We start from the raw sequence: 26,416 nt of genomic DNA, 5'->3' as shown, positions 1-26,416 counted from the left end.
GTGCTGCGCTAGCTTCCCTCCCACCAAAAAACACTGGCGCGCTGTCAAGTGAACGTGCAGAGCTAAGCTTGACAGACGCGGAGCGAGAGGTTTCCCTCATGCTTACTTCCGGTGTTGTTTTTGGTTCATCGGGCTTCATTGTTTGACTTTCTAAGCAAACAACTTAGCGTTTATATTTTGTGTACGGTATTGGTATAAATTTAAGATACATATTATACGTTTGTTAAAGACGAATTGGGTTTTAGCAGGTGGTTCCGCTCTGTGTTACGTGACACCTGTTTGATTCGCTTTATGAACGTTGTTATTGCTGTTAACAGCTCATTTGATGTTTTCAGTAGCTAAATATGAATTCGGTTTCAAAGTTGACATGATTTACTGACATAACCATTATTCGCTCGAGCGCATTGCAAGATTGTTCATTGTATTGTATCAACGGACCGCCATGGCCGTGTTTCACACGGAAGCATTTTGCCCACGGACCCCCACAAAACGAACGCGTCTGCGCCGTACTCTCGAGGAAGTGCGGAAAAATTGGTGCGCCTTTTTCAGCTGAGTTGGCTCATATCAAAAGCTGGTGATTTCTTGGTCTTATCATTTGCACAACCCGAGGTGAATTGCCCGCAAAGTAGGGAGTAATCATCCGCAATAGGCGACACACATCGCACCTTTGAAAATGCCCCGGAGAAAGGTAAGACAGATGTTTTGCAAGCAGACTCAGCCGTTGGACTGCAGCTCGGATACACAACAACATAACGTCATAGCTAATGTTAGCCCCCAAAAAACCCAACTGTGTGGAAATACATTGGACCGCCTGTGGTGCGAACTGTAACCCTACAAGATGCCGCTAATACGTTGTGAATGTGTGTTGAATATCGACGTTAGTAGAGTCACTCAAACTGAGCTGTCGTTTTGTTGTTGCTAAAAGCTACGCTAGCGAATGTTTGTTGCCGAGTTGCCAGAATGTGTTGTTGTTGTTGATTAAGTGTCGCTACCTCTGGTTGTACTGAGAAGAGCTTTGCAAATGTGGACTTTGCGAATTTTGGTGAGGTGTCCATGTGGAGCGCAAAGAGACGCTGACGTCCGCTAACGTCGATAACGGCAGTTTGAACTGTTGTTGAAATGGAACAGGCTGTTCTTTGAGTGCGGGGATAGAGCGAAACGTACGCACCAAAACAACGCTATGATTGGACGGGACCCGGGAAAGCCACGCGTTGGTTGGCCCGACTCTTTCAGACCCCGCCTCCTCTCTGATGTCATTGGTCGTATGTAAATGAGGCACTCCGCTTCTTCTGAAGTTGTCAAAAGCGTTGAACGTCGAACCTACGCTGTGGTCCATGCTGACATATTTCTCATATTTCAGTTTATTTTACTTGCATATTGTTTGTTACCGTCGCCTGATGCTGTTCAAATGTATTTCTTTTCTATTTTCAATTTAAAACAAGTTATCACCATTATTCTGCACATTATGCTACATTAATTCTCATAAAGCACTCTACACTGGCATATTCAATCGCATAAAGCATGTTTTTATTGGATGTGATTGTATGTAGATTTGTATAGCTTTGATGTTATTGTTTTTATTAATGGTGTCATTTAAAAAGAACATATTTTTACCCAAGAGAAGACATTTGAAAAAAAAAAAAAAAAAAAAAAAAAAAAAAAAAATATATATATATATATATATATATATATATATATATATATATATATATATATATATTATATATATATATATATATATATATATATATATATATATATATATATATGTGTGTGTGTGTGTGTATATATATATATAGCTGTATTTGAGCGATATGTTGTTGTTTTTTTAAATGCAAATGACATGTTATCTATTTCTCGAGTGCCCCTCGCCCAACCCCCACCCAGCGCATTTTGGTCTCTAGTGGGGGTGAGGTGAGCATCACCCATTCATTCCGTGTGGCAGGCAGCTAGGCAGTCTTTTGACAGATCACGCAGTAAACCAAGTTCATGGGACCTTTTGTTTTTTTTTAGTTCACCTGTCTTTACTGATTCGTTAGGCGGTCTCGCAAACGAGTCTCCTAGTCGACTTAATCGACTACGCACTGGAAATTGACGCGCAAGGTGCACTCGGGCGTCGTGGCAAATTGGGGTCGGTACAATAGGGGCAGTCGGCGTTATTGAGGTTACACTCGCAGTGACGCCTATTTGGCCTATTTCGGGTGTTTATTGACAAGTCCATCGTGGGATTGTGGGGGTGGTGCGGTGCCGGAGGAGATGTGTAGGGGAGATCCTCCTCCCCCAGCATGGGATCTTTGTTGAATTACCCGCTGGTAAAACACACACACACACACACACACACATCCACACACAGCATCATCTCTCTGACCGATAAGACGCTATTTCACTGACAGTCGCACGATGTAGTTGAATCACGCGCGGTGTCTTTAAACTGTTATTGTTGTGCTTTCCAGAGGACCGCCGGCAGCAGCTCGGACGGGACGGAGGACTCGGATTTTTCCGCCGACCTCGAGCACGCCGAACCCACCGAGAGCGCGCACAGGCGCAGCAGCGCGCGCCTGACTCGCGCTTCGTTGCGCCTCAGTCGGAGCTCGCAAGGTAAACACTTCCACGTTTTTACTAATGCATCATGGGAAGAGCAAAACCACGAACTCAAACGAAGTTGCGCCCACGCGACAGCAACTGGAAGATGAGAAACGGCGGACTAAGAAACAATATGAGGCCCTTTTGGAGCACAGACAGTAATTACATACAGTACATGTAGTATGAAGGTTAGCATTGTGCTAACGTCCCAGTTGTCAATATAGCTTGGTCGTTCATGTACATGTAGTGTAGTAGTGGCTTGGTCAATGTATGGGTACACTTATATATATACACACAAACACAGTGTATACTCTGTATACTATATATACATACATATACCATACCTCATTAGCATAAGCAGCACTTTTAGTTAGTTTTAATCATGTGTTGACTAGCTTAGCGTAGCATTCTTTAACTTCATTAGCATGACCTTTGACTCTGGTTTCCCTGCTACACTGCAACACAGGTTAAACCTCACATTGTGACTTCACAGTGACGCCCATGGGGTGCTGTTGTATCAACCTTTTACTGGTTTAAGGTGTTACATACCTTCAGAATAACCCCCGTGTAATTACACCAGCGTGTTATCCCATTAAACCTTGACTCTTTGACCTCTTAGCTGACGATGGACCTTGGAAAGTTAGAAGCACTGTTTTCTTGCCATTTTCTTCCTTCTTGGTGTAATAAACCCTGTTCATTAACACAGTTTTGTTTTCTGCAATTTGTCCAGAGTGGATTTTAGTGGGCATGCATATAGTATTTCATACATATTTTATCATACATATATATTGTCAAGACATTTTCAGTGTAATTTAACTTCTATTTCGTTTGAATGAGGAGGGTTGCTTTCATTCAGGGCCCACAGCGAGACCCCACTCACTTCGATGGTTCAGCTGTAGCTATTATATGTGGGCAGCCTTAAAGCATGAATGGGTTGAGACAGCCTGACCTCACCCCCACCATCACAGAAACACAAACACTACCCACACCCCCTTTGTGACCCCTCTCTTCGGTGGCTGCCAGAGGGGATTTACAACAGAGAGATAAAAGGCGACTCTGTTTCTTCTGCTTTTTGTTACTGGGAGAAGTTGGCTATGCTGCGCCAGTCCCCATAGAGGCTTAGGAACAGCACAGAGGCTAGCTATCTCCAAAAACGGCAGACTCCCAGTCTTCCTTTCTGCAGCAGTGTTAATCTCTACATAACCGCTGAGGCCATTCCCAACAAGTGGCTATCTTCTTCTTCCCATTTTTGCCAACAAGTTGCTCAGGTGTAACTAGAATTTGGCAAACGTTTAATGTTGTTCAGCAGATTAAGGTTTATATAAATTAAGGTTTTTGCAGACAGTCATAGTGGAAGATTATTATTTTCATTATCATTTAATCTGCTGATCATTTTCTTGATTTTCCTTTGCTGAGTATTATTTGAGACAAAGAGTAGCAAAATCCCAATCCAGGGAAAACAAACTGGTAATGGTTTAGTAAAAACTATGTATATTTTAGTATATAGTATATAATAATATAGTATGTTTTACGATTAAAGTTTTAGAAGTTGTAGGAGCAAATCCTCATATTTTAAGGAGCTGGAACTAGGGCAAATATCGTACAATATAACATTTTCTCTCAGTGTATTAATCTTTAATCAGCCTGTTGTGGTAATATCTAAAACCATAAAATAATTCACTAAGCATCCCCTCTCTCCTAGATAACTGCAGCTCAATAAGGAGCAGTTCTCCTGCAGCCGCAGGTCCTGATGAAGGCCTGGATTCAGCGGCAGAGTCGGCAGCAGCAGCAGTGGCAGCGTCCGTCTTCTCCTCCGGGCGCAGGATCACACGCAGCCAGCAGGGGGCGACAATCACCACAGCCAAAAAATACCCACTGCGTCAGAGCAGGTCGTCTGGCTCAGATACCGAGGCCATTGGTGAGGCCAGCACTATTTCTGCTACGTCTTTTAAATTACATCTATACATCACTTTAAGGATTGTTTTCAACATTCCTTTTTTTTTATATTATTAAAAGTGGATAGTGTTTGGGGCGTTCATGCACATCTTCTTGACAGCAGGAAAAGAGAAATCATAAGCAAATAATTGTTTTTGTAAGAGAGTAGAAACAGAAGCTTAGAAGAAGAAAGAGGCGATGAAAAGAGTGCGGGGAGAAAAGTTGAGCAGTAAAGTCAGAGAGGAGTGCGTGTGAAAGGAAAGACTAATGAGAGAAGAAGGAGTTTAAAGGAAGCTGGAAGGGAAGAGAAAAGAAGGAACACATGATGAGGAGGAGGAAGAAGAGCGTCTATCTGCGTGTTTCATTCATTCATTGGAACGCCATTCAGCTAATGTCATGAGGCCCGTCTGTGATCACAGCGTGTTCCTGATTACAAAGAAGACAAATGTGTCTCCATGCATATCCTCGACTTGTGTTTAGTCACTGGGATGAATGAATTACCTCGCGGAGAGACCGGGATCTGTTGTCGGAGGTGCTGATCTGCATCCATTTAAGCAGACATATAAATGTGCCTCAGAATCCTTGGCTGTACAGTTTTATCAGCAAGCGCCTTAACATTGAGTCATATTGTGAAACAGCATTAAGAGTGATGTCATGATACACCGTGATACATCATTTACAAATTTGATTTTCAACATGTCTGTGTCGCACAAACCTAGTTTGTTTGTTTGCACAGCACAAAATGGAAAGATGAAATGTGAAAGGTCAAAGCAAGATCTGAACTAATTTAAACAAAAAAAAAATGGTCATACAGCAGCATCAGATGTGCAGGTGAAGCCAAAATGCAGAGAGGTTTATGACTATCCTTTACATATGATGTTTACGTGTGTTTCTGAATAAGTGAATGTTGACATGAGAAGTCCATTTACCATGTTGCCAAATTAGAAACATCATGGGGGCTGAAATTGACCCCTGTAGAACACCAGATTTAATTTAACAAGAGCTAATTATTTGGTAGGTTACAAATTGAGCTGGGCCATGAAGTTACCTGGAGTGATTCTAGGGGGTTCCTTTATAAAGCGTTGTGAGTCCTGAAACCCGGAAACAAGTTAGGATTTTTTCACTTCCTGTTCCCTCGTCTTGAAATCTCTGGGGTTTTCTGGAATGTGTTTTTGGTTAGATGCCTGAAATAAGGTCAGTGGTTAACACAAGCTTCAGAGATGTTAAGGTTTTGTTCTACGACATAAAATCTGCCGTGAATTTTGAAGTTCTTTAAAAGGCGGTTGCTAACAAGTGGCTCAATGAGACTGCAAAACATCATCACGTTGACTCATCAGACTTTACAGATTCACTTATATGCGTAACGTTAGCTTTTTACTTCTGGCGATTGCATTCATGCTTCAAAAGACCAAAAACTGATTAGTTATTGGGATGACAATATTTAGCAAAAACTGGGTTAGTCATAGGTGCGTCTTTGTGTCTTTGTTTGCTTGACTACCTGCAGGGATTCTGTGGAAAGACTTTTAATGCATGTGGTATTAGGAAAGATCGTAACGCAATGTTAAAGACATATTTTCAGCGTTTGCAGAGGTTAAAGATCTCAGAGTTAAAAGAAATTGCCCGACATCTTTGAGAAACCACTATGACTGGAAAACTGGGACTGTACTGAACACTGGTCTTCTGCTGCAGTAACATCAGTCATTGCTATTGGATTTCTCTGCTGGCAGCCACTGCTGGACAGAGTTGACTGCATCTGTGTGTGGTCACAGTTACAGCCTACAGAGGATTCAGAGATAGTGGCAATAGTAATGGAAACATTATACTATATACTGATTTTGTAGTGTGCTGTACTGCTACCTACGCTAGTTGTATTTAGTCCACCACTTGCTACGCTGCATGAAACCCATTATATTATTGAACTGTCTGTGTTGTTTGTGCTGGGAAAGGATACAGTGGGGGATAGTTTGGGTGTTTGGAAGTGTGGTTGCATGAAATATAGTGAATATAGCGTACATTTAAGCTGATAATTAAGTTTTCTCGAAGGTGTTTAAATTGATTTGTCCCATGCTGGTACTACTGCTTCTCCATACTGCACTCTACTGCAGAAAATAAAAAACATATCAAAAGCATATCACTCAACCCCTCTCTAAAATATCTGAACTATCTCGTTGTTAATTTATGTAAACATGAAATGGGTGCCCTTTTGACTTGCCATTTTCAGTTCAAATCCACTGATTTATACAGAGGTTGTAAGGTCATTCCCAGTGTCTGCTGTCATTCCCACTCATTCCCTTTGTCCTTGGGTCAGCAGACCTGAAGCAGGGGGCGGACCGGGACGAGACCCCTCCTCGGACCCCGACAGGCAACGCACCGTCCTCGGAGTCAGACATCGATGTCTCCAGCCCCGGCAACGACCTGGTGTCTTCTAGCAACGACATTGTCGTTTCACAAGAGGAGGACGAGAGATTGGCCAAAGAGCTGTCACTCAAAGAGGCCGCCGCCCACGACCTTTCCCACCGGCCCAAACGACGGCGCTTCCACGAGAGCTACAACTTCAACATGAAGTGTCCCACACCTGGGTGCAACTCATTGGGTGAGGGCACAAAGACGGCAGTATTGTCATTGGACCAGATGTTCTGCTCCTCTGCACAAATCCTTAGCTCTCCCTCTCGTTTCTCCTTCTCTTCTTCCTCACAGGTCATCTAACAGGGAGGCATGAGAGACATTTCTCCATATCGGGATGCCCTCTCTACCACAACCTCTCTGCCGATGAATGCAAGGTACGCACACAAACACACAAAGACATGTCAGCGGGGATTCCAGGGTAAGAAGTGAGTGTGAGACCATGGCACTGAATCCTATTTTAAAACTGAAACACTCCTACTGGAAGCTCTGACCATTTTATGTGTTGTTTTACTTTTTCCCCATTTATTTTTTTATGTGTTTTTCGAACAAATTCTGCAACATCGTTGACGCAATATGTAAAAAAAGACAAAAAACTACTTTGACGCTTTTATGATATTACTCATCAGTCAAACCAAGTTTCCACTGTGGGAATATTTCAGCCATCACACTGTGACCAAGTGTCCAGAGTCGTTGGTGGTAGACACAGTGTTGATGTTTTGTTAGGGCAAGGCATCGACGCGCGACAAACAGGCTGAGGAAAGGACGCTGTCACACCGCCAGGACGAGAACAGACACTCCACGAGAAACCAGGTAACACACTAGCACACACATAGAGATGTAAACGGCAAGGGCATCAGACAAGCGTGACACGTGGTGACACACGTTCACAACTCAAACAGAGAGATACATGTACACATATATACTGTCTGTCTGTAAGAGCACCGGGCATCACGAACATTTACTCTTTTTATCAACCGATCTGAGCAAGTGAATCCAGGTGAAAGCTCCTTCCTCAGTAACACCTGTCTGATTCACTTCATGAGCGGACGGTGTGTTTGTGTGTTCCCTCACGCTGCTGCATTACTCTTAAAGCAGGAATACCTCAGGTCAGAGATCTCACTGTGACTCCTCAGTGTAGCAGGGTTAGAGGCAAAGTAATGAAGGGCTGCTGTTGGTTGGTCTGATGTAAGGAGATTTGTTTATTTTGGGTCGGACTAAAAGGTTGTGCTTTTTATTTGTTGTCCCTGAACCCTAAAACAGAATAAAATTGCATAACTTATTCAATTTAAAATTTGCAGGGTAAAAGTAATGCCACAATGGGAAGCTGCAAGCTATACTTATATATACTTAATAAGTCAGGAGAAAAGAAAAGATGACATATATGAATAACAGAGGACTGAGGAGGATTGTCTCTAAAGCATTAACATATTCAACACATGATTTTTCCAGCTCAGGATAATAAAATCATTTAAAATGTGACTTCTGAAGGATGTTTGGTTTCTGGTCCAAAACATAATGAGTGTATTCGTGTATTTTTTGTTATGCACAGCTCGTTAGACAATTTAGTGAAATATGAGATGATAGATTGTTGATGATAGATTTTCATATAGAAAATCAGTTTAAAAACAAACAAACACATTTATTACTAGAGATGTAGGTACATATACAGTATCCAAAAGTAAAAAATACCTCCATGTTTAATATATTCAAGAAAAACAAAACAACGCAAACAACAAGAAGAAAATAATACAGTTTTAAAAATGTAAATAAAACATAAAAATTAATAAAAAAGTAAAGTGAATTCAATACTATGTCTCAGTCTGATCTGGTCAAGGTAAGTTTACTAGAGCAAAGCTGTTTTGAAGATTCTTACAAATGTAACGTTATTCAAATCAAACACAGCTCTTTGGCTTATTTTGTACATGAGATCTACCATATAGATTTAAAATGATCCAGACAGATTTATTTCATTATAACTGGTTCAGGAGTGGTACCAGGAGTGGTACTTTTTGAGAAGCACATACTCACAGAGTTTGTGACATTGAACTTGTGATGGTTTTAGCCATGCTGTAATATGACCTATTTTTGTCAGCAGGTTTCTGAATGTGCAACCATGACTATAGATCACTGTATCATCAACAAATGGTTGGATCTCTGCAGACAGAAAGCAAATGATTTATAAACAGCCTGCATAAAAGTGGCACGAGTATAGATCCCTGTGGGATGCCAGTATAGGTGTTAAAAATGGCAGATTTACAATTATCAACCTTCACAATGTGTTCATTTTCCATTACACTTAGCAGTGTTAAGTTATCAACACTTGTATTACTGGGAATTGATATAATGCAGCAACTTATTTTTTTTGTCAGGCCCCGTCAGACCGCCAGCTGCGCTACAAGGAGAAGGTGACGGAGTTGAGGAGGAAAAGGAATTCTAGCCTCAATAAGGAGGAGAAGGACAAATACATGGTAAGTGGGTGGCAAATGAATGCATGTGCAATACTTCATCATATACCTCCACATCCTTTCCCAGACCTTCACACGATGTGTGTGTTCGCCCAGAATTATAGTTTTATAGTTTTTTACTGTTTACTTATTTATCATATCTTTACTGTTGCTTACTTATCTGTTTTTGTTCCATTTTCCCTCTTGTTTTTGTAATGCTGTACATCTTCCTGCCATGGGACTAATAAAGATTCTATGTTTTGAAAGTCTTTCTCTTCCCTCCACGTACAGGATCACCGTCAGAGCCACGGAGCGAGCAGGGAGCCGCTGCTGGAGAACATCACCAGCGACTACGACCTCGAGCTGTTCAGGAAAGCGCAGGCACGTGCCTCGGAGGACCTTGTAAGAGAGAAAACTCATCATCACCTCCCCCCCTTACTCTTTCCTCTTTCCCCATTGTTTTTTTGTCCTCCCCCCCTCCCCTTTTCTCCATTATTCCTGTTCTTCTCTGTTTCAGTCAGCAAACTCTCCTCTGCAGCCACAGGAGGAGTCTGACATATTTTTGGTAGTTTGGACAATCACTTCTTGTTATTCTGTGTCTTCTTTCTTCTGCTCTGTTATTTTGTGACCCATTCAGATGACGAGGCATTGTTATTTTCCACCAGGCTTACTTTAAACAGTCACACAGGTGGTTTTGTATGATTTAGTTAGTAAACTACACTACACTACTTTATTGACACTTTATTTTTCAAAGCCATCATTGCACAGTAATGCAGCTCCCCTTAAATTATCTAAATTCAGTTTCAGAGAATTTGAAAATTGTACATGTAAACTTGTACATTAGTATCAGACCTTCATGTAATGCTTTTTCCTATTTATTCCTCCTTCAAACTATCTCTTTGCACCCTGTTCTATCTTTTTTTATGGCTGGTTGCCTCCACTGAGGTTTTCCCATTATGATCTTTGGTTCACTTGATCCTCTTCCCTGAATAATTGCAATCTTTTCCTCTTTCTCCTCTCTCCCCTCTGCCTGCTCGTCTGCCCTCTCTTCTTGTCCTCTTCCTCTTTTCACTTTTACCTCCTTCCCCCATCACCCTCTCCCTCATTCTCCCGGCCCGTACAGGAGAAGCTTCGTCTGGCCGGCCAGGTGTCAGAGGGCAGCAACATGATAAAGACCATCGTGTTTGGCCGCTACGAGCTGGACACGTGGTACCATTCTCCCTACCCGGAGGAGTACGCCCGCCTCGGGAGGCTCTACATGTGCGAGTTCTGCCTTAAGTATATGAAGAGCCAGACCATTCTGCGCAGGCACATGGTGAGGCAGCTTTTCCTATGAGGCCCCTGCAGGTCTTTAGCCTTAATCCAACACCAGTTGCCACTATGACAGTTGTATAAATCTTAGATTTTGTGAGATTATTTACTACTACATATTTGTTTCCATTCTGGCGGCTACAGAGCTGTGTTTGTGTTGTTATCTCTGATAAATGTATTAACGCTCCGCCAACAAAGTGTAGATTTGCTGCACAATTACTGTGATCAGAGGATACCGATATTTACGTGCACCAGAAGGGCTATCTATTACAAAGTTTCACCACCACCTACTGGCCTGGAAGGCATACTGCAGCGCGTTAGGCTAGTTTTTGCGGATCCATGTCGTCCGAATACGAATCTTTTTAAAACGCAAAGCAAAACCGTTGCAGTGTTTAGCAAGGCCGTTGTCGTGTAAACGTAGCCTTAGGGTTAGGGCTGGGGTGGAAAAAAATAGATTTTCTGATTCCAGAATTCCGAATCCAGAGGTTGATCTTTTAAAAAATGACTTTTCCAGCGGATGTGTGAAGCTCTAAACCGACTTAGAGAACCTCAGTTGAATCAACACATACACCACTGAAGGCACCGCCAAGCAGCCGCGCCAGATTCTTTTTAGTCGGATCTTTCCTTTGTTGATAGTAAAAGACAACTAAAACGATTGACTAGAGCCGTGACACTGTTTCTGTTATAAACTTGGTCAACTTTTCAAGTAAAGGCGTGCCTTCTCATCCACCTCAAGGTGTAACTAAGTCTTGGTAGCTTGAGCACTTGGTGTGGAAGTCAGAATGCACACAGACTATTCTCAGTGTGGTACAGTGCATGTCCCTTTTCTTCATGAGGAAATATACCAAAAGAATATCAAAATAAAAGAAAAAAGAGGGAATGACAGCATTACACAATAACTTTTGAATAAAAGTGGAGGATGACTAAGTGCTGAGAGGGAGAGATAACTGTGAGGGAGGTTCTTTGAAGGTCCAACCGTATTTATATTGAGGGAAATAAGCAAGTTTCTATTTCAAAATGCATTTTTCTCTTTCAGTATTTCCAGTTTGCTTGTTCTCTCAGCCATCCCACATTTCCATTCTTCCAGCTGGGGTTAGAGAGCTGGGTTTAATCTCAGCTGAGATGTCTGATCAATAACCAAAAAGATGAATGCTTCCAGTTTGTGACCTTGAAGCATCAAAGTGAAAATGGGCACAAAATGAGTCTGGGCCTTCGTTCTGACTCTAACCTTACTATCTCAATGCCTGAGGCCATCCATAATGTTATTCCTAGACCATGCAGACTGTATTGAGATAGACGGTAGAACTCATGAAGCAGTTCACACTATATTGTATATTCTTGTGATAGAAGAGAAAAGATTTTACCGGAGCAGGGGCTCTGCTGAACTTACTGTAACAAACGAACAACAAATACACAGTCGACTGAAGTAGTAATGTGGCAAATCTATACAATGAGAATTTAAATTTCTAACGTCAATAAGAGCAGTCCACTGGAATTAAAAACTTGTGTGCTTGTAGGGCAAAATATTCTGATCAGCATGTGGAGCGACATATAAAAAGAAATCTGTAGTTTATAGTAAATAAAAAACACTAATATGCACCTTCCGTCCTCATTTGCCATTCCGTTGGTTCAGCAGTAACGCCCGAGTCTTGCTTGATTTGATTGGCTGCCTGGGCCAAGTGTCATATTGACAAATGAACACAAACCCTAACATATGGGAAAATAGTTTTGCAGGTGACACATCTCAGTGTGATCAGCCTCTAACAAGGTTTAAAGGGACACTCCACTGATGTTACACTTAAAGGTATGTTAAAAATAAGGGTGTTTTATCAAGCAGGGGGGATCCAGTGTTTATTGGTTTGTAGTTTGAATCTCTCTGCCTCTGTTCCTCTGGTTTTGACCATTCTTCTCTTTTGTCTCAGTCCCTCATCTTGCTTTGGACACAGCCTAGAGATGTGAATTGAATCTTTTAAATCCAGAATGACTACGTGTGAAACTAAAAGGGAACTTGCGAACGTGACTATGAACTAACGCTGCGCTGCCTGCTGTCATCTCTGTTGCATAAAGGCCAAGTGTGTGTGGAAGCACCCTCCGGGTGACGAGATCTACAGGAAGGGCAACATCTCTGTCTTCGAGGTGGACGGCAAGAAGAACAAGGTAAGGGATCATTAGGCCTCATGCAAGAGCATTTTAAACTCCCATCATCATCTCTTTTTCCCTCGAGGTTTCCTCGAGCGAGTCACACTCAGAAATGACCCGTTTCTGCTTGATGAATGCCACCTGTTCATGGGAAAGTGTGCGTTTGTCATGTAGCCATGTCCCTGCTCTTATGAGGGGACTATAAACAATGAGATACCGATGCAGATCGTTGCTAAAGCAAAGCGGTTGATGAATTAGACGGGAGACAATCAAGAAAGGGACGACAATTATGGAGATGGATGAGATGGAAGGAGATTTCCCTGAACAGAGATTTGCATGAGGCAGCTGTCGGGAGTGGGAAAACTTTCCCAACAAATGCTGAACTTTTTGGGCCAAAGTGAGAAACTGGCGAGCCATGATGATATTATGAAGGGAACACAGGAGCTGCTGGTCCACGGCTGCCTTATAGCTAGTGAAACACGATCTGTCGGTGTGAGATTAGCCAGCTGTGTTTCCTGTAAACGTTGAGAAATGATTTCCACCTACGGTGCTCTTCCTTCCAGATTTACTGTCAGAACTTGTGTCTGCTGGCGAAGCTCTTCCTGGACCACAAGACTCTGTATTACGACGTCGAGCCTTTCCTCTTCTACGTCATGACCGAGGCCGACAACACGGGCTGCCATCTAGTCGGATACTTCTCAAAGGTAACCTGGGGGCGGCGACGGTCCTCTGGCCTTTCAGATGGATTACTTGATTTGCCATGCTATATATCCTCTGCCTGCGTAAATATCAGCTCAAAATATCAGTAACCTCAAATGCCAAAATATTAGTACTCAGGGCTTAAAGTATTCACCGTGCCAGATCTCTGGCATGAAAGAAAAAAAAGAAAAATAAATACAGGTGGGAATTAGTTGTGGCTGCAGTTCATCATGTTTGAGTCAATGAGGTTCACCGACAAATGGTATGCAGGTAAGGTAGCTCTCCCTCCCACCCTAACCAATGTTGCTAGCCAATCAGAAGCAGAGAAGGGCGGGTCTCAGTAACACTGGAACTGTGGGATCCAGGACGTCGTGTTAGCATGTTGTGCTAATAGTTGACAAAGGACAAATGGCGCTGGGCACGGGGAGAAGAGGAGCCGGCTCAGGAGGCCCTGAGTCCTGATGTCCAGGCAGAAAAGCCCGCTCCAGTGAAACCATGTTGACCGGTTTATTCTCCCTCTGCAGGAGAAGAACTCCTTCCTGAACTACAACGTGTCCTGCATCCTCACCATGCCACAGTACATGAGGCAGGGCTACGGCAAGATGCTCATAGACTTCAGTGAGTGGAGACGCCCTGTGTGTGTGTGTGTGTGTGTGTGTCCAGATTTAGGGAGGCCGTCTCAAGCACTCGCCCCTCCGAGGGAACGCCTGCACACTCTTGTTTTTGGATATTAGAGCCATCATTTTTTTCTGTATCTGTATCCTATCAAACGTTCTCAGTGGGTGAAGGAGATGCTTCAGATGCTTTACAATAAGCTGGGTCTGATCTGCCCTTTAAGGTTACCTGCTGTCCAAGGTGGAGGAGAAGGTGGGTTCACCTGAGCGCCCCCTGTCTGACCTGGGCCTCATCAGCTACCGGAGTTACTGGAAGGAGGTGCTGCTGCGCTACCTGAACAACTTCCAGGGCAAAGAGATCTCCATCAAAGGTGAGAGCTGCGTCACACTCTCCAAACATGTTGGCGAGGGATTGAATTTACTTGATTGTTTGCATTTTTTTAACATATATTGTTAAATAGGTGCAAGATGTGATCTAAAAAGGGTTAAAAGACATTTTTCATATCAACTTTAAATTACGCACTTAAAATTAAAAAAACACTGCCATAAAAAATGCTATGAATATTATTGTATTCAGTCCTCATCATCAATGCCAAACATTAATTCATTTTCAGAATTGTAACCCTGTTAATTCAATTTCTAGATGGAGTCAGCACTAAGCTTGCCAAAGTGTGAGTGAACTGCTGATGTCAGCATGCTAACATGCTCTCAGCTGTAATAGCGATGACTTAGTCGAGCGTGTTAGCATGCTAACATTAATAGAATCATATGAATTGATGAATTACTGATCATTCCAATCCCAGCTGACACAACGCCGGCTTGGTTCCAGATGACTTCTTGCACAAATGACGTATTCAAAGCAATTCACAAATCGTTTTTGCCACATTTTTCAATCAGACCGTGTTCGTGGCAGGAGTCGTAATAGTTCAGTGATAACACCCTGTTCCCTCCCGTCCAAACCTCTTTTTGTCCTCTCCTTTTTTTCATTATTTCTGCATGCTATTTTGAATTTGGGAAGGTCTTTTCAACTCAGCACAAATAACTCTCCCCAGTCATTCAGGTCTACATTAAGAAAACATCCTCTCTGTGCCGCGGCGATGCGACCGCTCGGCCTCCGCGCCCGAGGGCATCTGACAACATTGTACCAAGTGTGTTGTGTCATTATCCAGGAGCCTTTTGATTAGCTCCAACTCCACCGCAGTGTTTGCACGGCTCACCAAGAGCTCTGAATGTGGTCGTCCTTTAGCCAAAGTTTTTCCGTTGCTTAGAAACGGTTTATCATGAGCAAAACAAAACTCTCAATGTGATTTGTGATTTTTTTTTTTAAATCCCAGCTCAAAGGGAAGCAACCAGTGTTTACAATACAATAACTAAGGCAGTTTATGAAGACAAAAAGTCAAGCAACATGAGGGAGACAGCAACTCTGGATCTGCAGGCTGAGAGAGTGTGGGGAGGAGAAGGAGCTTTTCAGCTTTCCCACCCGAGGCCTGTACTACTCCCAAACATGGATCAGTCTACGGCAGCGGAGCGGCATATTAAGCGTACGAGGAGCGAACCATAATCTAACAGAAATACGAACAAGTTAAACATATAATACAGGCAAAAGGCAACAGTTTCATCTGCCAAATGCAGGAAGGACAGCTGGCAAAAACTCGCCGACTGTGTGAATGCGGAAGTCGTATTAATAGTATTAGTAGTAGTATAACGACTGCCCGATCATAAGGACACTAGTGGATCTGACTGATTAAATCAACATGTTAACTACACTGATAGCTTAGAGGTAGCGTTACCGCTCCATGTACCGAGGCTCTCTGCAGCGTTCCCGGGTTCGAATCCACTCTGCGTCCGTCTTTTAGATCATGTCGTCGCTCTCTCTCGTCCCTTTAACTCTCACGATGTCCTTCAGCAATAAAAGGCCAAAAATATAACTTTAAAATAATTTGTTGCTTGGATGTATTCTTATAACGTGGTGTTGGACAATATCAGCCTAATTCTTTCAGCTGCAATCCCGGCGGTGTAAAACGGACTTGGGAGCAAATCAAATAGATATAAAAACATAATTCAAAGTGGTCAGTAGGCTGTACGCTGACACAGAAAAGTCATTCCTGACTTTCATACCTGACAGCTGATTGGTCAGTCGGCGGTGTGTTTCTCCACGTTGATCTCTTATCAGGAACATAACCTGCTCCGGAGCAGGTTAGCTCTGCAGTGTTAGTTACCATGGCGATCTACCCCGGTAAGAAGTGAACCAGCGCCGTAGGACGGAAAACCCAGAGTTAACTCTGAAGTTACCTCACTAAGCCTGCTTCGTAGTACAGGCCTCTGGTGCCGCTCAATTAGGGAATCAGCCAGTCTACCTGCAAGACGGGACAAACATGCACACCAATACAACTCCCCACAACACATAACAGTTCACATTAACTGACCTTAATAACTCAAGAAGTTGTCATCGGTGAAAACAATACTCATTTTTGCATAAAGCATATAAAACTTTCAGAAGGTCAAACTGGTGTGTAATTTTGATTGCAATTTCATTATTTTACTGCCCAGTGCTTTTTTATTGGCACCCCATGCTAGTTTTTAGCCATGCTAAAGGCTAAAGGCTAATGGCGATCTCATTGGAGTTGGTTGGTCAGTCGACCTAACCAGAAGTGAAAGAATAGTTTCCTGGTTTTACTCCTCATTTGTTCTCTATTTGCATTTGAGATGCATCACTTAAAATTTTCTTGGTCAAATACCAAGTGACAATAACCTCCAAAGTCGGATTTTTGCCAATTCTGTTTTCTTTCCTGGCCAAGAATTACAAATGACGGCACACGCAAAAACCTAAATTTTTTTATTTTGTATGTTTGCTGTTAGCATGGCTGCAGACAGAATTTAAGTTCCCCTGGTAAGCAGTGATGATTTGTACATGCCTAGGACTTTTATTGTGAAAGGTAAGAACAGGAGGAGCAGTTGCCTTTGTCAATGCGAAGGCAATAAACCTATTTTCCCCGATTAATAAATAAATGCAACATACTTTGTGATGTTGGTGTATTCACATTAAATATATATCTATCTCAACAGACAGACACACTACAACATAGCGAGTACCGGTAGTGGACACGTATGGTACGTGTCCACAGGCAGCGGTGTTTCCCCGCGTCCCATTCATTGTGAAAATTCATGTGAAAAGCCGTGCAATGCATTCTGGTAGCGTTGCGGCGAATGACGAGAGACAGCGCGCGAGTTGGCCGCTCCTCATTTGCATAAAGTTGAAGTTGAATGTACTTTATGCTAATCAGAGGCGCCGGGCTCGACTCGCCGCCTCGGGAACGCTCGCGAAAAATCTTCTAAACTGAATGTTGTTGATCTGAAATAAAGACAGATTCAGCAACTGCATAGCTTATTTCTCGCTTAAAATGTTTTCAGAAACACATTTCGGTGAACTATTTTCGTAAAATAAGAGAAGGTTTCCAAACGAGCCGCCATGTTGGTCTGCGTGAACTCCGGAGCAGACAGGACAGCTGTGAAAGCGTTCGTCCAATCAGGTGCAGCCATGAAGTGGTTGTAGCAAGGAGAGCGCCCACCAAGCATGCAATACTGGGAAGCGGCGTGTCCACTCGTGTTTAAAATCGCCCCTGTGGACACGTAGCATCAGTCTTCTGGATCCCATCCCTCTCTGACTTCCTGTTGTCCCACGCTTGTGTTCACAGAGATCAGCCAGGAGACGGCAGTGAACCCGGTGGATATCGTCAGCACACTGCAGTCCCTCCAGATGCTCAAGTACTGGAAGGGAAAGCACCTGGTTTTAAAGAGACAGGTAGGAAACCAAACGTTGGCCCAGCTGGAAGCTGATTGGTTAGTTTTCAAAATCCCATTACCAGCATACTTGGTACACACACAGCTTCATTCACAGCTCTACATGGGCACCTTTTTTCTTCTTTTCAGGACCTCATCGACGACTGGAAGGCCAAGGAGACCAAACGCGGCAATGGCAAGACCATTGACCCCAAAGCCTTAAAATGGACACCGCCTAAAGGGACGTAGAGGAGCTTCTTTTCACACTCCAAAGCCAGAAACCACACACTCACAGGCAGATCCTCCACCTCACACTGGCATGCTCACAGACCTCCGAGCCCCGATCCCTCACACGCTCACCTCTTGTCCAAAACGCTCGCGGCAGCTACACCACAGTCCGCCACTCTGGGTTCAGCAGTCACTGTCGGGGGGGGGGGATTTCACTCCAGTGCAACAAATGTAACGTAAGCTCGCCGATTCGGTTCCCCGTCTTGAGGATTCTCTCGGATGTTACACAAAATTCCAAGAGAATGAGGCGAATGTGCATGAATCTTCACCGAATGCATGAACGAACGGTCAGAAATGTATTCAGCACTGGAGAAAATTGGCCCCGAGCCGTGGTTGAGTTGTCATCGAGGGATCATTTGTAATAAACACCTAAACATGTTCACGCACGATAAGAAGTCGACATTATCACTGATACTGCTTTCGTGCCCGTGTCTTCATCATTCATTGTTAGATCTTCTATTTTTGGTTCCCACTCAGCTTGTAGTCCAGTGTGACTAAACAGCGTCTGTAATGCGGAGTAATGAGCCACGCTGCAGCCGGCCATGTCCGTCTACGTAAGTTCCCCCGCTGATGTCTCCCCGACCTCATTAGTTCTCCCAACAGTGGAAGTAATCGTGGGTCGTTAGTACACCTCCTCCCAGACACTCGATTAGCACGGCGCGCCAGGCACACCCGCTAATCCAATCTGCGGCAGGCGGGTATTGAACCTGTGCTGCTTTTCATTCCGTCCTCGAGGCGGTGGACACAACGCAGGCCGGCAGACACAGACCAGCTGGCTGTGATTAAACAGGTCACGACCCGGACATGCACGAAGTCTCGACTAGGAGCCCTGAAACTGAAGCAACCATTCAGGTCACATGACTCGAGAGTTCCCAAACAGACTTCTTGCTTTGAGGGTCAGTAAACGAAGTTAGAGCAATTAATACGGAAGCCCTGAGAGGCAAGAAAAATTATTCTGCTGATTTATTTGGAAAAATCCGATCTAAATAGTTTTCTCGTCTGTGTTTATGACCTAAGAGCAGGAGGGGAAAACGTTTTTATGAGTTATTTTTTCAACTGTAAAAACAGGTGGTTTATTTAGTTATTTTTTAATGCATGTTTTTCTATCATGGAGAAATTAGAACTCATCTGGACTACAAACTACAAATGCCTTTATTCCGGGTTAGAATACCGGGAAGTGGTGAACTTCCACCTCTTGTGGCCCAAATTAGTATTACAACAACAAACACTTTTAGGGGCTTAGAAAGAATATCATTTTCTTCGGACAAACACAGGAGAGAAAACATTTTAGATCAGACTTAGACATCTTTCTTGCCTCTTGGGACTTCCATAAAATATTATTTTCCCTCGTCGTTGCCCATATCGTGGTATGAAATGGTGAGAATGATTGGACTTTAGCTGCAGAGTGATGCCTCTCCCACTACAATCCGACAGATCGGAGTGTACAAACATATTCCTGACACTAACGGCGACTACTGAACCCAGAGCCAATCAGCATCTCTCACGTAACCAACACACCCGATGTCACAGTAGTCAGCCGGTTAGTCAGGAAGCTATAGCTGCCATTGGCTGTCCCCGGGACGGGACCACACCCCCTCCTCTGAACCTTTAATCTTAGCGACGGCTGTGTTGTTTTACGATGTCTACGGTTATATAGTGAGCAGTAAAGGTACGCGGGGAATCTCAGCCGCCCTCCGCGTTGGCGTTCCCCAACATGTCGCTGTCCTTCCTGTGTCCGTTGTGGTGGTTTTTGTCAAAGTTCTCAATGATATTTTATACTTTTTCTACCTCTAAGGTTTACCACTGTATAAAAGCGGCCATTTTCTTTTGCTTCTTTTTTTTACCCTCTGTGTTAACATGTGAAACTATATAGCTGTGTTCAGCGAGCAAGTTTTTTATTTTACTAGATTTTAAAAAAAATGGTATGCTATTTATATTCTTAAATCAAATATGCTAACTGTGTAGAACGTCAAAAGAGAACGTGTGGTAGGGGAATGTCTCTATAGAACCGTCTGCCTTGTGAATATGAATATTTATCTCAAAAATTGTATGTAGGTTTGATTATATGTAAAAGCTTTTGAAAGGTAGAGGAGGGAGAATCCAAGGCCCCCCCAGCAAAGACGCCGGCAGAAGTCACTTACATTTCAGAGCTTCCTCACATGTGACGTGTGATCGAATCACAACACGTCACTTTTTAGGGCATTGCCGTTATTTTACCGCCACAATTGCTGCAGTTAGGAAAACATGAGCACAGTCTGTTTGTGTGAGGCCAATATGGTCGGCAGCATTTTGTTTTATTTTCTTTGCTCTTTCCAGCCCACTGTGTGTGATTAAAACCTTTTATTTGTAGAGAAACTTCCTATTTATTGGTTTGGATCAACACGTTGTTGTGCAAGCAGCTTTCTTGAAGGAGTAGTTTCACCACTTTGGGAAGTATTTAATGTTGCCTTTTGTGCCGAGAGTGAGCTGTGAAGGTTGATACCGCTCTCGTGCCCGTATGCTCAATATGAAGCCAGTTAGCTTAGCTTAGCATAAAGACTAAAACACGGGGATTGCTAAGCTCATGCTAAGCTAACAGGCTGTTGGTGGTAACGTCATATCATCATCGTATGTAATACAAATATAAACTGTGTCCCGAAGGCCAAACCGAGTGGTGTTTGAGACACTTTTGCCGCTCCCGTCGCCTAGCAACCAGCTGCGGTTGACAAGAAACCGCAAAGAAGAGGTAGCTAACGTTATGTGAATTAATTGGCGCCAGAGTTCACTTTTTCCTTATTTTATATTCTGATGGATTGATATTCTTCACCACCGGTGGCATCGGCTTGTATTCTTCTGCAAATTTCCCAAATAGGTTGAACTATTCCTTTAAACTTTGTTTATAAGCTCAGACAGCAGTTGGCTGTGAAATTGGAGGTGTGTAGCCAAAAATGTCGGATTGAATCATCTTTTCTTTTTTTCCCAGAATGTTTTTTTTCTTTTTATAGCTTTTGTGTCACAATTTCATATCGGGAGGATGCTTCCCTTCACACGCTGACTTCCACCTGTCGCCCTCTCGTAGCTGCCTTTGAACTCTATCCGGTTGAAGATGTATTTTTTGTGTCTTGTTTGTTTTTTTTTTGTTTTTTTACACTGATGTTTTCTTTCTGCTGTCTGTGGATTTATTTATGTATTTTCTTGAATTCTGTGGTGGTGTTGCATGAGGGGGGGTCAGGCGTCACCGACCGGAAGACTTCAAATCAACACAAACTGGCGGCGCATTTCAAGGGACTCCATTCATCCTTTTAGCGCCTGTTCTCAATGAACCTCTCTGGCCACTGAAACTACTCATGACTGTTGTGGCTGAAGGGTTTTCTTGCCAATGATCTTAAGTGCATTTACAGCAAAGTGCACTTTCAAAGGAAAAACCCACCCTAAACCCACCTGGATGACGACTGGGTCGATTCTGTTCTTCTTTTTGGTCTTGGTCCCTCAGAATAATATTTAACATACAATCCATCATAAGCAGAGACGGTAGCAAGAAAGGGACCTGAATGTATCCATTAAACCATAAATTACAACACTACAACAATTAATCACATTTAACCGTGAAAGTTTGCCCTTAAAGCTGAGGCTCTTTTTTTCCCCTTGGAACCTGTCAGTCCGTGTTCCTCCGTGCCGGTGGCAGCTATAGACTTCGGAGCTGGTTGTCAACACATCTGAACACATAGATAGAGCACCCAGAGGCGTTCCGTCACCTTCCACAGGCCACCAGTGAGCTGTTGTACTCGTGGTACTCGAACGCACCCTGCTACCAATTTAAACTACGCACTCGACAGTCGCGTGGCATGGAAATGTAGCTCAGTTGTGCTTTTGTACTCGCTTCTCCCCCTCCCCTCCTCAATAAATGCAAATGGTGAAACAAAGGCTGAGTTTGGTCATGTGTGTTTGCCGTTTCCCCTGGCAACGGTATAAGTGGGTGAAGGAATGTTCGGACCCGGCCGGTTTATAGTCAACAAGCAATGTATGGTCGTGTCATTCTGCCTCTCCTTGATGTGTCGACTATGAGAAGACCTCCACTCCAACTCCTGAACGGCTTCAAACGCCTCAATTCAAATCTTGCCTTTTCTTCTGTAAAGTGATGATATCACAAAGTCATACATTTGCATAACATCCGCCCGACTACTAGTTAGTCCCGCCCTCAAACAAAGCTAGTAAAGTTGGATCTGAGCGTGGAGATACATGTTGAGAAGACAAGCGTAAACGTCCTTCGTCTTCTAGAGTTTTATCACTCTTCCTCAGCACAAGAACTCCTGTTATCTGGTTATGGTAAGGGGGCGGTACATTTCTGACAAACACGCTAAGCTGTTGACCAATCAGAGCAGACTGGGCTTTTTGGGAGGGAGGGGCAGGAGCTCAAGTAGAGCTGGATGTATCTCCGGTTGAGACATTTAGCAGCAGTCGAGGTCTTCCTTTTACTGCTGCGATGTCTTATTAAAGGAGCGGTGTGTAGGATTTAGAGACATCTAGTAGTGAGGCTTCATATTGCAACCAACTGAATAGTCCCTTCTCCACCATCATCACTTGTTTTATGTCTCTCCCCACCACAGAAGACCATATCGTCATTTTGAATAATATCTCCAAAACCATTTGAGACAGTATTGCACCGGTGAGAGACAAAACGTCTAAACCGAGGAAGACGAGTGAATTTCACGTCAACTTGCAGATCTTACACCAACACATGTCCATCGTTTCTCAGATCTCATCTCTCAGAACCGCCATTAGAGTCCTATTTAATGCCATTAAGCGTCACGAGTCTCCCTGCCAACCACAAGATTCAGTTCCCCCTGAGAAATGTGAAGCATTTTACAACATTATTGCTAACATTTCTCCCATCAGACTTGTAGTTTATAGCCAACTTGACGAGGTATTCTCTTTAAAAGGCCACTCCATCACTTTTACACATAGAGGTCAGTTTATTCACCGCTCTAGAGGAGTTTTACCAAACCTGAAACCGGACCCAGTGTTTGGGGAGTTCTACCCATTAACTTAATGTCAGGATATCGCTCCATCTGCTTGATTGTTCCTTTTTATGAATTATGAGAGCCGGACTTCCTTCCACAATCACTTTAATGATTCTTTTCAGTGGCGACACAGAATGAAGATACAGTTGGTTAATGTTATCAACTTTAATGGATTTGGCGTGAAAGAGGCAAACGTAAAAGACAAACGGCTTACATGTAGATAGATTTCAATATGATAGAATACAGATTATAGTGATGGATAGGTGATGATTTCAGGGATTTGCAGCAGTTCTACATTAATTTCAGTTAACTGGTGCGTAGACCATCTGTCCTGGTCACAACGTGTGATGCTTTGTCCCGTTGATCAACAACGTACGACTGATAGTTTCATTTTTCATCTTTAGTAAGAGTCGGATTTCCATTCCTCTTCTATATCTGGAAAATAGGGGAGAAAAAGAGCAAAGATAAAACGAGGCATTTCCTCCAGCAGGAATGCTTTTCACAAGAGTTTCAGACACAAACTGAATAATATCATACAAACTTACAGGTGAAAACTTAAAACAGATTCGCTTTCCTGCTAGTTCTCAGTAGTATTTTAAAATTAGTTTAAAAAGTATTTTTTTGAATTACCTCCAGCTAAACTTCTTCTGCCCATGAGTCCAACAAACATCTCCCCTTTATTTCCTGATGAAGACAGACAGACAGACAGACAGACAGACAGACAGACAGACAGACAGAGGGAAAATGAGATCCTGAGACCGATCATGATGAAAAAAGACAAATAGAAAGGCAGCAGTGTGTTTGTGATGGTAGAATTAAACTCACGTTTCTTGCTCGGTCTCACAGGTTGTGATGCGCCTGAAATGAAGGAGGAACATATGTGGTCATGTTTATACATCAAAGCAGCAATATCACACAGACATGACTGGAGATGAGAACAATATATATACAGTATGGCTACTTCATAAATGCCTCAGCTTTATTCCCACAAAGTGCAATTCTGCATGTGTTTGTTTACCAGAGCTCCTCCCCATCAGGCCGTGGAACTGCTGCGATTTGGACCGCTTAATGAGGTCTGCCAGCCGGATGGTTATTCCTCTCTCTAGCGGGTAACCCTGCACACACACACACACACACACACACACACACACACACACACACACACACACACACACACGAAGTTATTCCTCCTGTAAAAAGCTGCTGTGAGTTGGCGCTGTCCGTGGTGCTGAAACCATCGACTCTAGGGCTGAATCCCCGCTGGAGGTCTATGTGAACACGTTTCTTTACGTTTTGCTCCGGGTTTTGTCTCACGTGCTGCACACATCCGACCGTCCATCAGTGGAGGTTTGTACCTGAAGCCACGAAGATCAATCAACTATTTTTTTTCATGAAAAATAAATAAAAAGTTTTTTTTGACTAGATATTTGGGACTTCTTCAAAAACTCTTCTGTAACGCGGTTCTTCGACAGTGAAGACACGTGGGACGAAATAAGAATAAAAAATAAGCTTATTATCAGGATCAATGTTTGGATTATGACACCATAGGCGTTTTTGAGTCTATTTTCTACAATTACTGCAAACACACTCCGCCGTTTATCCACATAAAACATTTAGCATCTCTGTTGCCGTTTCCCTTTACCTGCCAGTCCTCCACCGTCCAGATCTCCCCGTCTTCTTCGTCGCTGGAGAGCGGGGACCCGAGCGCGCCGAAAACCTGCACGAACACGACCGCCAGCAGCACAAGCGCAAACTTCAGAGCCTCCATTGTCATCTAAGGCTGCCAGAGTCAAAGTGTCTGCGGGGTTGAACGCATGCACGAAATAAATAACTCCAAAGCAAAGAAAAACAAGAAGAAGAAGAAGTAGAAGAAGAAGTGTATTTTGTTCTGTGCGCGTTGGTCCCGAGTGAAGGTCTCCGGTTGCGCTTATAAAGTCCCTCCGCTCGCTCCTCCCCACTTTCTCCAACTCCATATTAAAGTAAAGACTATCCCCCCCCCCCATTGTGTGACTCAGACGTGATGTGCATAGACAGTGAATAAACTTCACCTTATCGAAAGCTAACTGGTCACAAACTTTGAAGGATGGATGTCTGGATTTGTTGATTTTACTTTTGGCTCCATGATTGAAGAGCTCATTAAGCAGCAAAATGTGATATGAATGAACAGAGTGGAAGCTGATGTTTGACACTCTGGTGTGTGTGTGTGTGTGTGTGTGTGTGTGTGTGTGTGTGTGTGTGTGTGTGTGTGTGTGTGTGTGTGTGTGTGTGTGTGTATGTGTGTGTGTGTGTGTGTGTGAGTTATCAGGTCATTAACCACAAAGGAAGAAGGAGGAAATAAAACTGGGCCCCAGGCAAAGACAGGATGATATGCCAAACCAGATCACAAATAAGACCGACACGGTTCTATTTTTTACGTTACATTACATTTGACATTTTTTCATGCCCGCCTTCAAACCTGAGCCGGGTCACAATGGCGTTTTGTGTCCTCTTTATGGCTCTTGTCACCTTCTCCAGGTGCAATTTGATTTCCAGCTGTGATGTATTCATGCTTTGTTTGTGTGCAGGTGGGTGACCAAGTATAGCGTGATGAATGTATGCTTTAAATGCAGAATTCATCTCTCGCTCCCCCAGCTTGCAGCACTCACAGTCGGGTTCTGGGTCGTCAATGCTGCTGTGACTTTATTTGTTTGTGCATGATGGTGTCGCCCCCTGACTCATTAGACATATGACAACGTCTAGTGTTGAGGGTCGGGGCCCGAAATGGGTCCCAGGATAGATCTGAGGGGTCGCAAGATGGATAAAGGGGTACAAATCAGACGGCAACCTCCCAGTCTGAAAAGTGAAGCCAAGATAAAGTGCCTTACACTTGCATTCTCTCTGCTGGCCATCAGGGGGCGACTCCTCTCTGTTTATATAGAAGTCTATGAGAAAATGGTCCTACGTCTCTCTTGATGTATTATCTCAGTAAACATCGTAAACATGAGTTTATTGTCTCAATCTCTAGTTTCAAGTCTTCTTCAATCCAGCATGATGTTCATTTAGTACATTATGGTCCATTTAGAGTCCACCAGACCAGAAAGCAGGGGATGCTTTAGGGGGCGGGGCTACCTGCTGATTGACAGGTCGCTACCAATGCTAGTTAGCTACTAAGATGACTTTAACACTTAGCTATAAAGTTGACCTTGAATTATGAAGCTAACTTTGTTACAGCTTCACA

The 26,416-nt window shown here is 43.3% G+C and overlaps 2 protein-coding genes across 5 annotated transcripts; one reads left to right on the top strand and one right to left on the bottom strand.

Annotated features, from left to right (window-relative positions):
• Positions 1 to 508: 508 nt before the first annotated feature.
• On the top strand, positions 509 to 19,148 carry LOC311031220 (histone acetyltransferase KAT7-like). Of its 4 annotated transcripts, none has more exons than XM_084037391.1 (16): positions 509 to 688; positions 2,454 to 2,598; positions 4,286 to 4,501; positions 6,827 to 7,111; positions 7,216 to 7,298; positions 7,648 to 7,734; positions 9,294 to 9,392; positions 9,660 to 9,770; positions 9,886 to 9,933; positions 10,492 to 10,683; positions 12,747 to 12,836; positions 13,382 to 13,522; positions 14,042 to 14,135; positions 14,356 to 14,502; positions 17,827 to 17,933; positions 18,062 to 19,148. In XM_084037391.1, exons 1-16 carry the CDS (start codon positions 674 to 676, stop codon positions 18,158 to 18,160), a joined length of 1,959 nt encoding a protein of 652 aa, XP_083893517.1. In that variant the 5' UTR covers positions 509 to 673; the 3' UTR covers positions 18,161 to 19,148. The 4 variants fall into 4 exon arrangements, with proteins under 4 accessions (XP_083893517.1, XP_083893518.1, XP_083893519.1 ...); XM_084037392.1 differs by having other exon boundaries at positions 6,830 to 7,111; positions 18,062 to 19,147; XM_084037393.1 differs by lacking the exon at positions 9,886 to 9,933 and having other exon boundaries at positions 18,062 to 19,143.
• Positions 19,149 to 23,375: 4,227 nt separating this feature from the next.
• LOC311031765 (uncharacterized protein) lies at positions 23,376 to 25,089 on the bottom strand. The gene is made up of 5 exons (XM_084038229.1): positions 24,842 to 25,089; positions 24,218 to 24,314; positions 24,025 to 24,057; positions 23,830 to 23,883; positions 23,376 to 23,634 (listed from the first exon to the last, which is right to left on the bottom strand). The coding sequence occupies exons 1-5, from the start codon at positions 24,971 to 24,973 to the stop codon at positions 23,600 to 23,602; spliced, it is 351 nt and encodes a 116-aa protein (XP_083894355.1). The 5' UTR covers positions 24,974 to 25,089; the 3' UTR covers positions 23,376 to 23,599.
• Between the last annotated feature and the right edge of the window lie 1,327 nt (positions 25,090 to 26,416).

This window comes from Eutrigla gurnardus (genome assembly GCF_963514095.1).
Source record: "Eutrigla gurnardus genome assembly, chromosome: 20".
NCBI classification, from domain to species: Eukaryota; Metazoa; Chordata; class Actinopteri; order Perciformes; family Triglidae; genus Eutrigla; species Eutrigla gurnardus.
Note: the sequence above shows the minus strand (reverse complement) of the source record. Positions and strands in the feature narration are given on the sequence as shown.

What these genes read in the sequence shown, in the direction of transcription:
- LOC311031220 (XM_084037391.1), top strand. An exon ending in GACACTCCACGAGAAACCAG is followed by an intron (nt 7,735 to 9,293) that starts GTAACACACTAG and finishes TTTTTTTGTCAG; the next exon opens with GCCCCGTCAGACCGCCAGCT. An exon ending in CAAAGAGATCTCCATCAAAG is followed by an intron (nt 14,503 to 17,826) that starts GTGAGAGCTGCG and finishes TTGTGTTCACAG; the next exon opens with AGATCAGCCAGGAGACGGCA.
- LOC311031765 (XM_084038229.1), bottom strand. Translation starts at nt 24,973, where the DNA reads ATGACAATGGAGGCTCTGAAGTTTGCGCTTGTGCTGCTGGCGGTCGTG. An exon ending in CCTGATGGGGAGGAGCTCTG is followed by an intron (nt 24,058 to 24,217) that starts GTAAACAAACAC and finishes CCTTCATTTCAG; the next exon opens with GCGCATCACAACCTGTGAGA. An exon ending in TGTGAGACCGAGCAAGAAAC is followed by an intron (nt 23,884 to 24,024) that starts GTGAGTTTAATT and finishes TGTCTTCATCAG; the next exon opens with GAAATAAAGGGGAGATGTTT.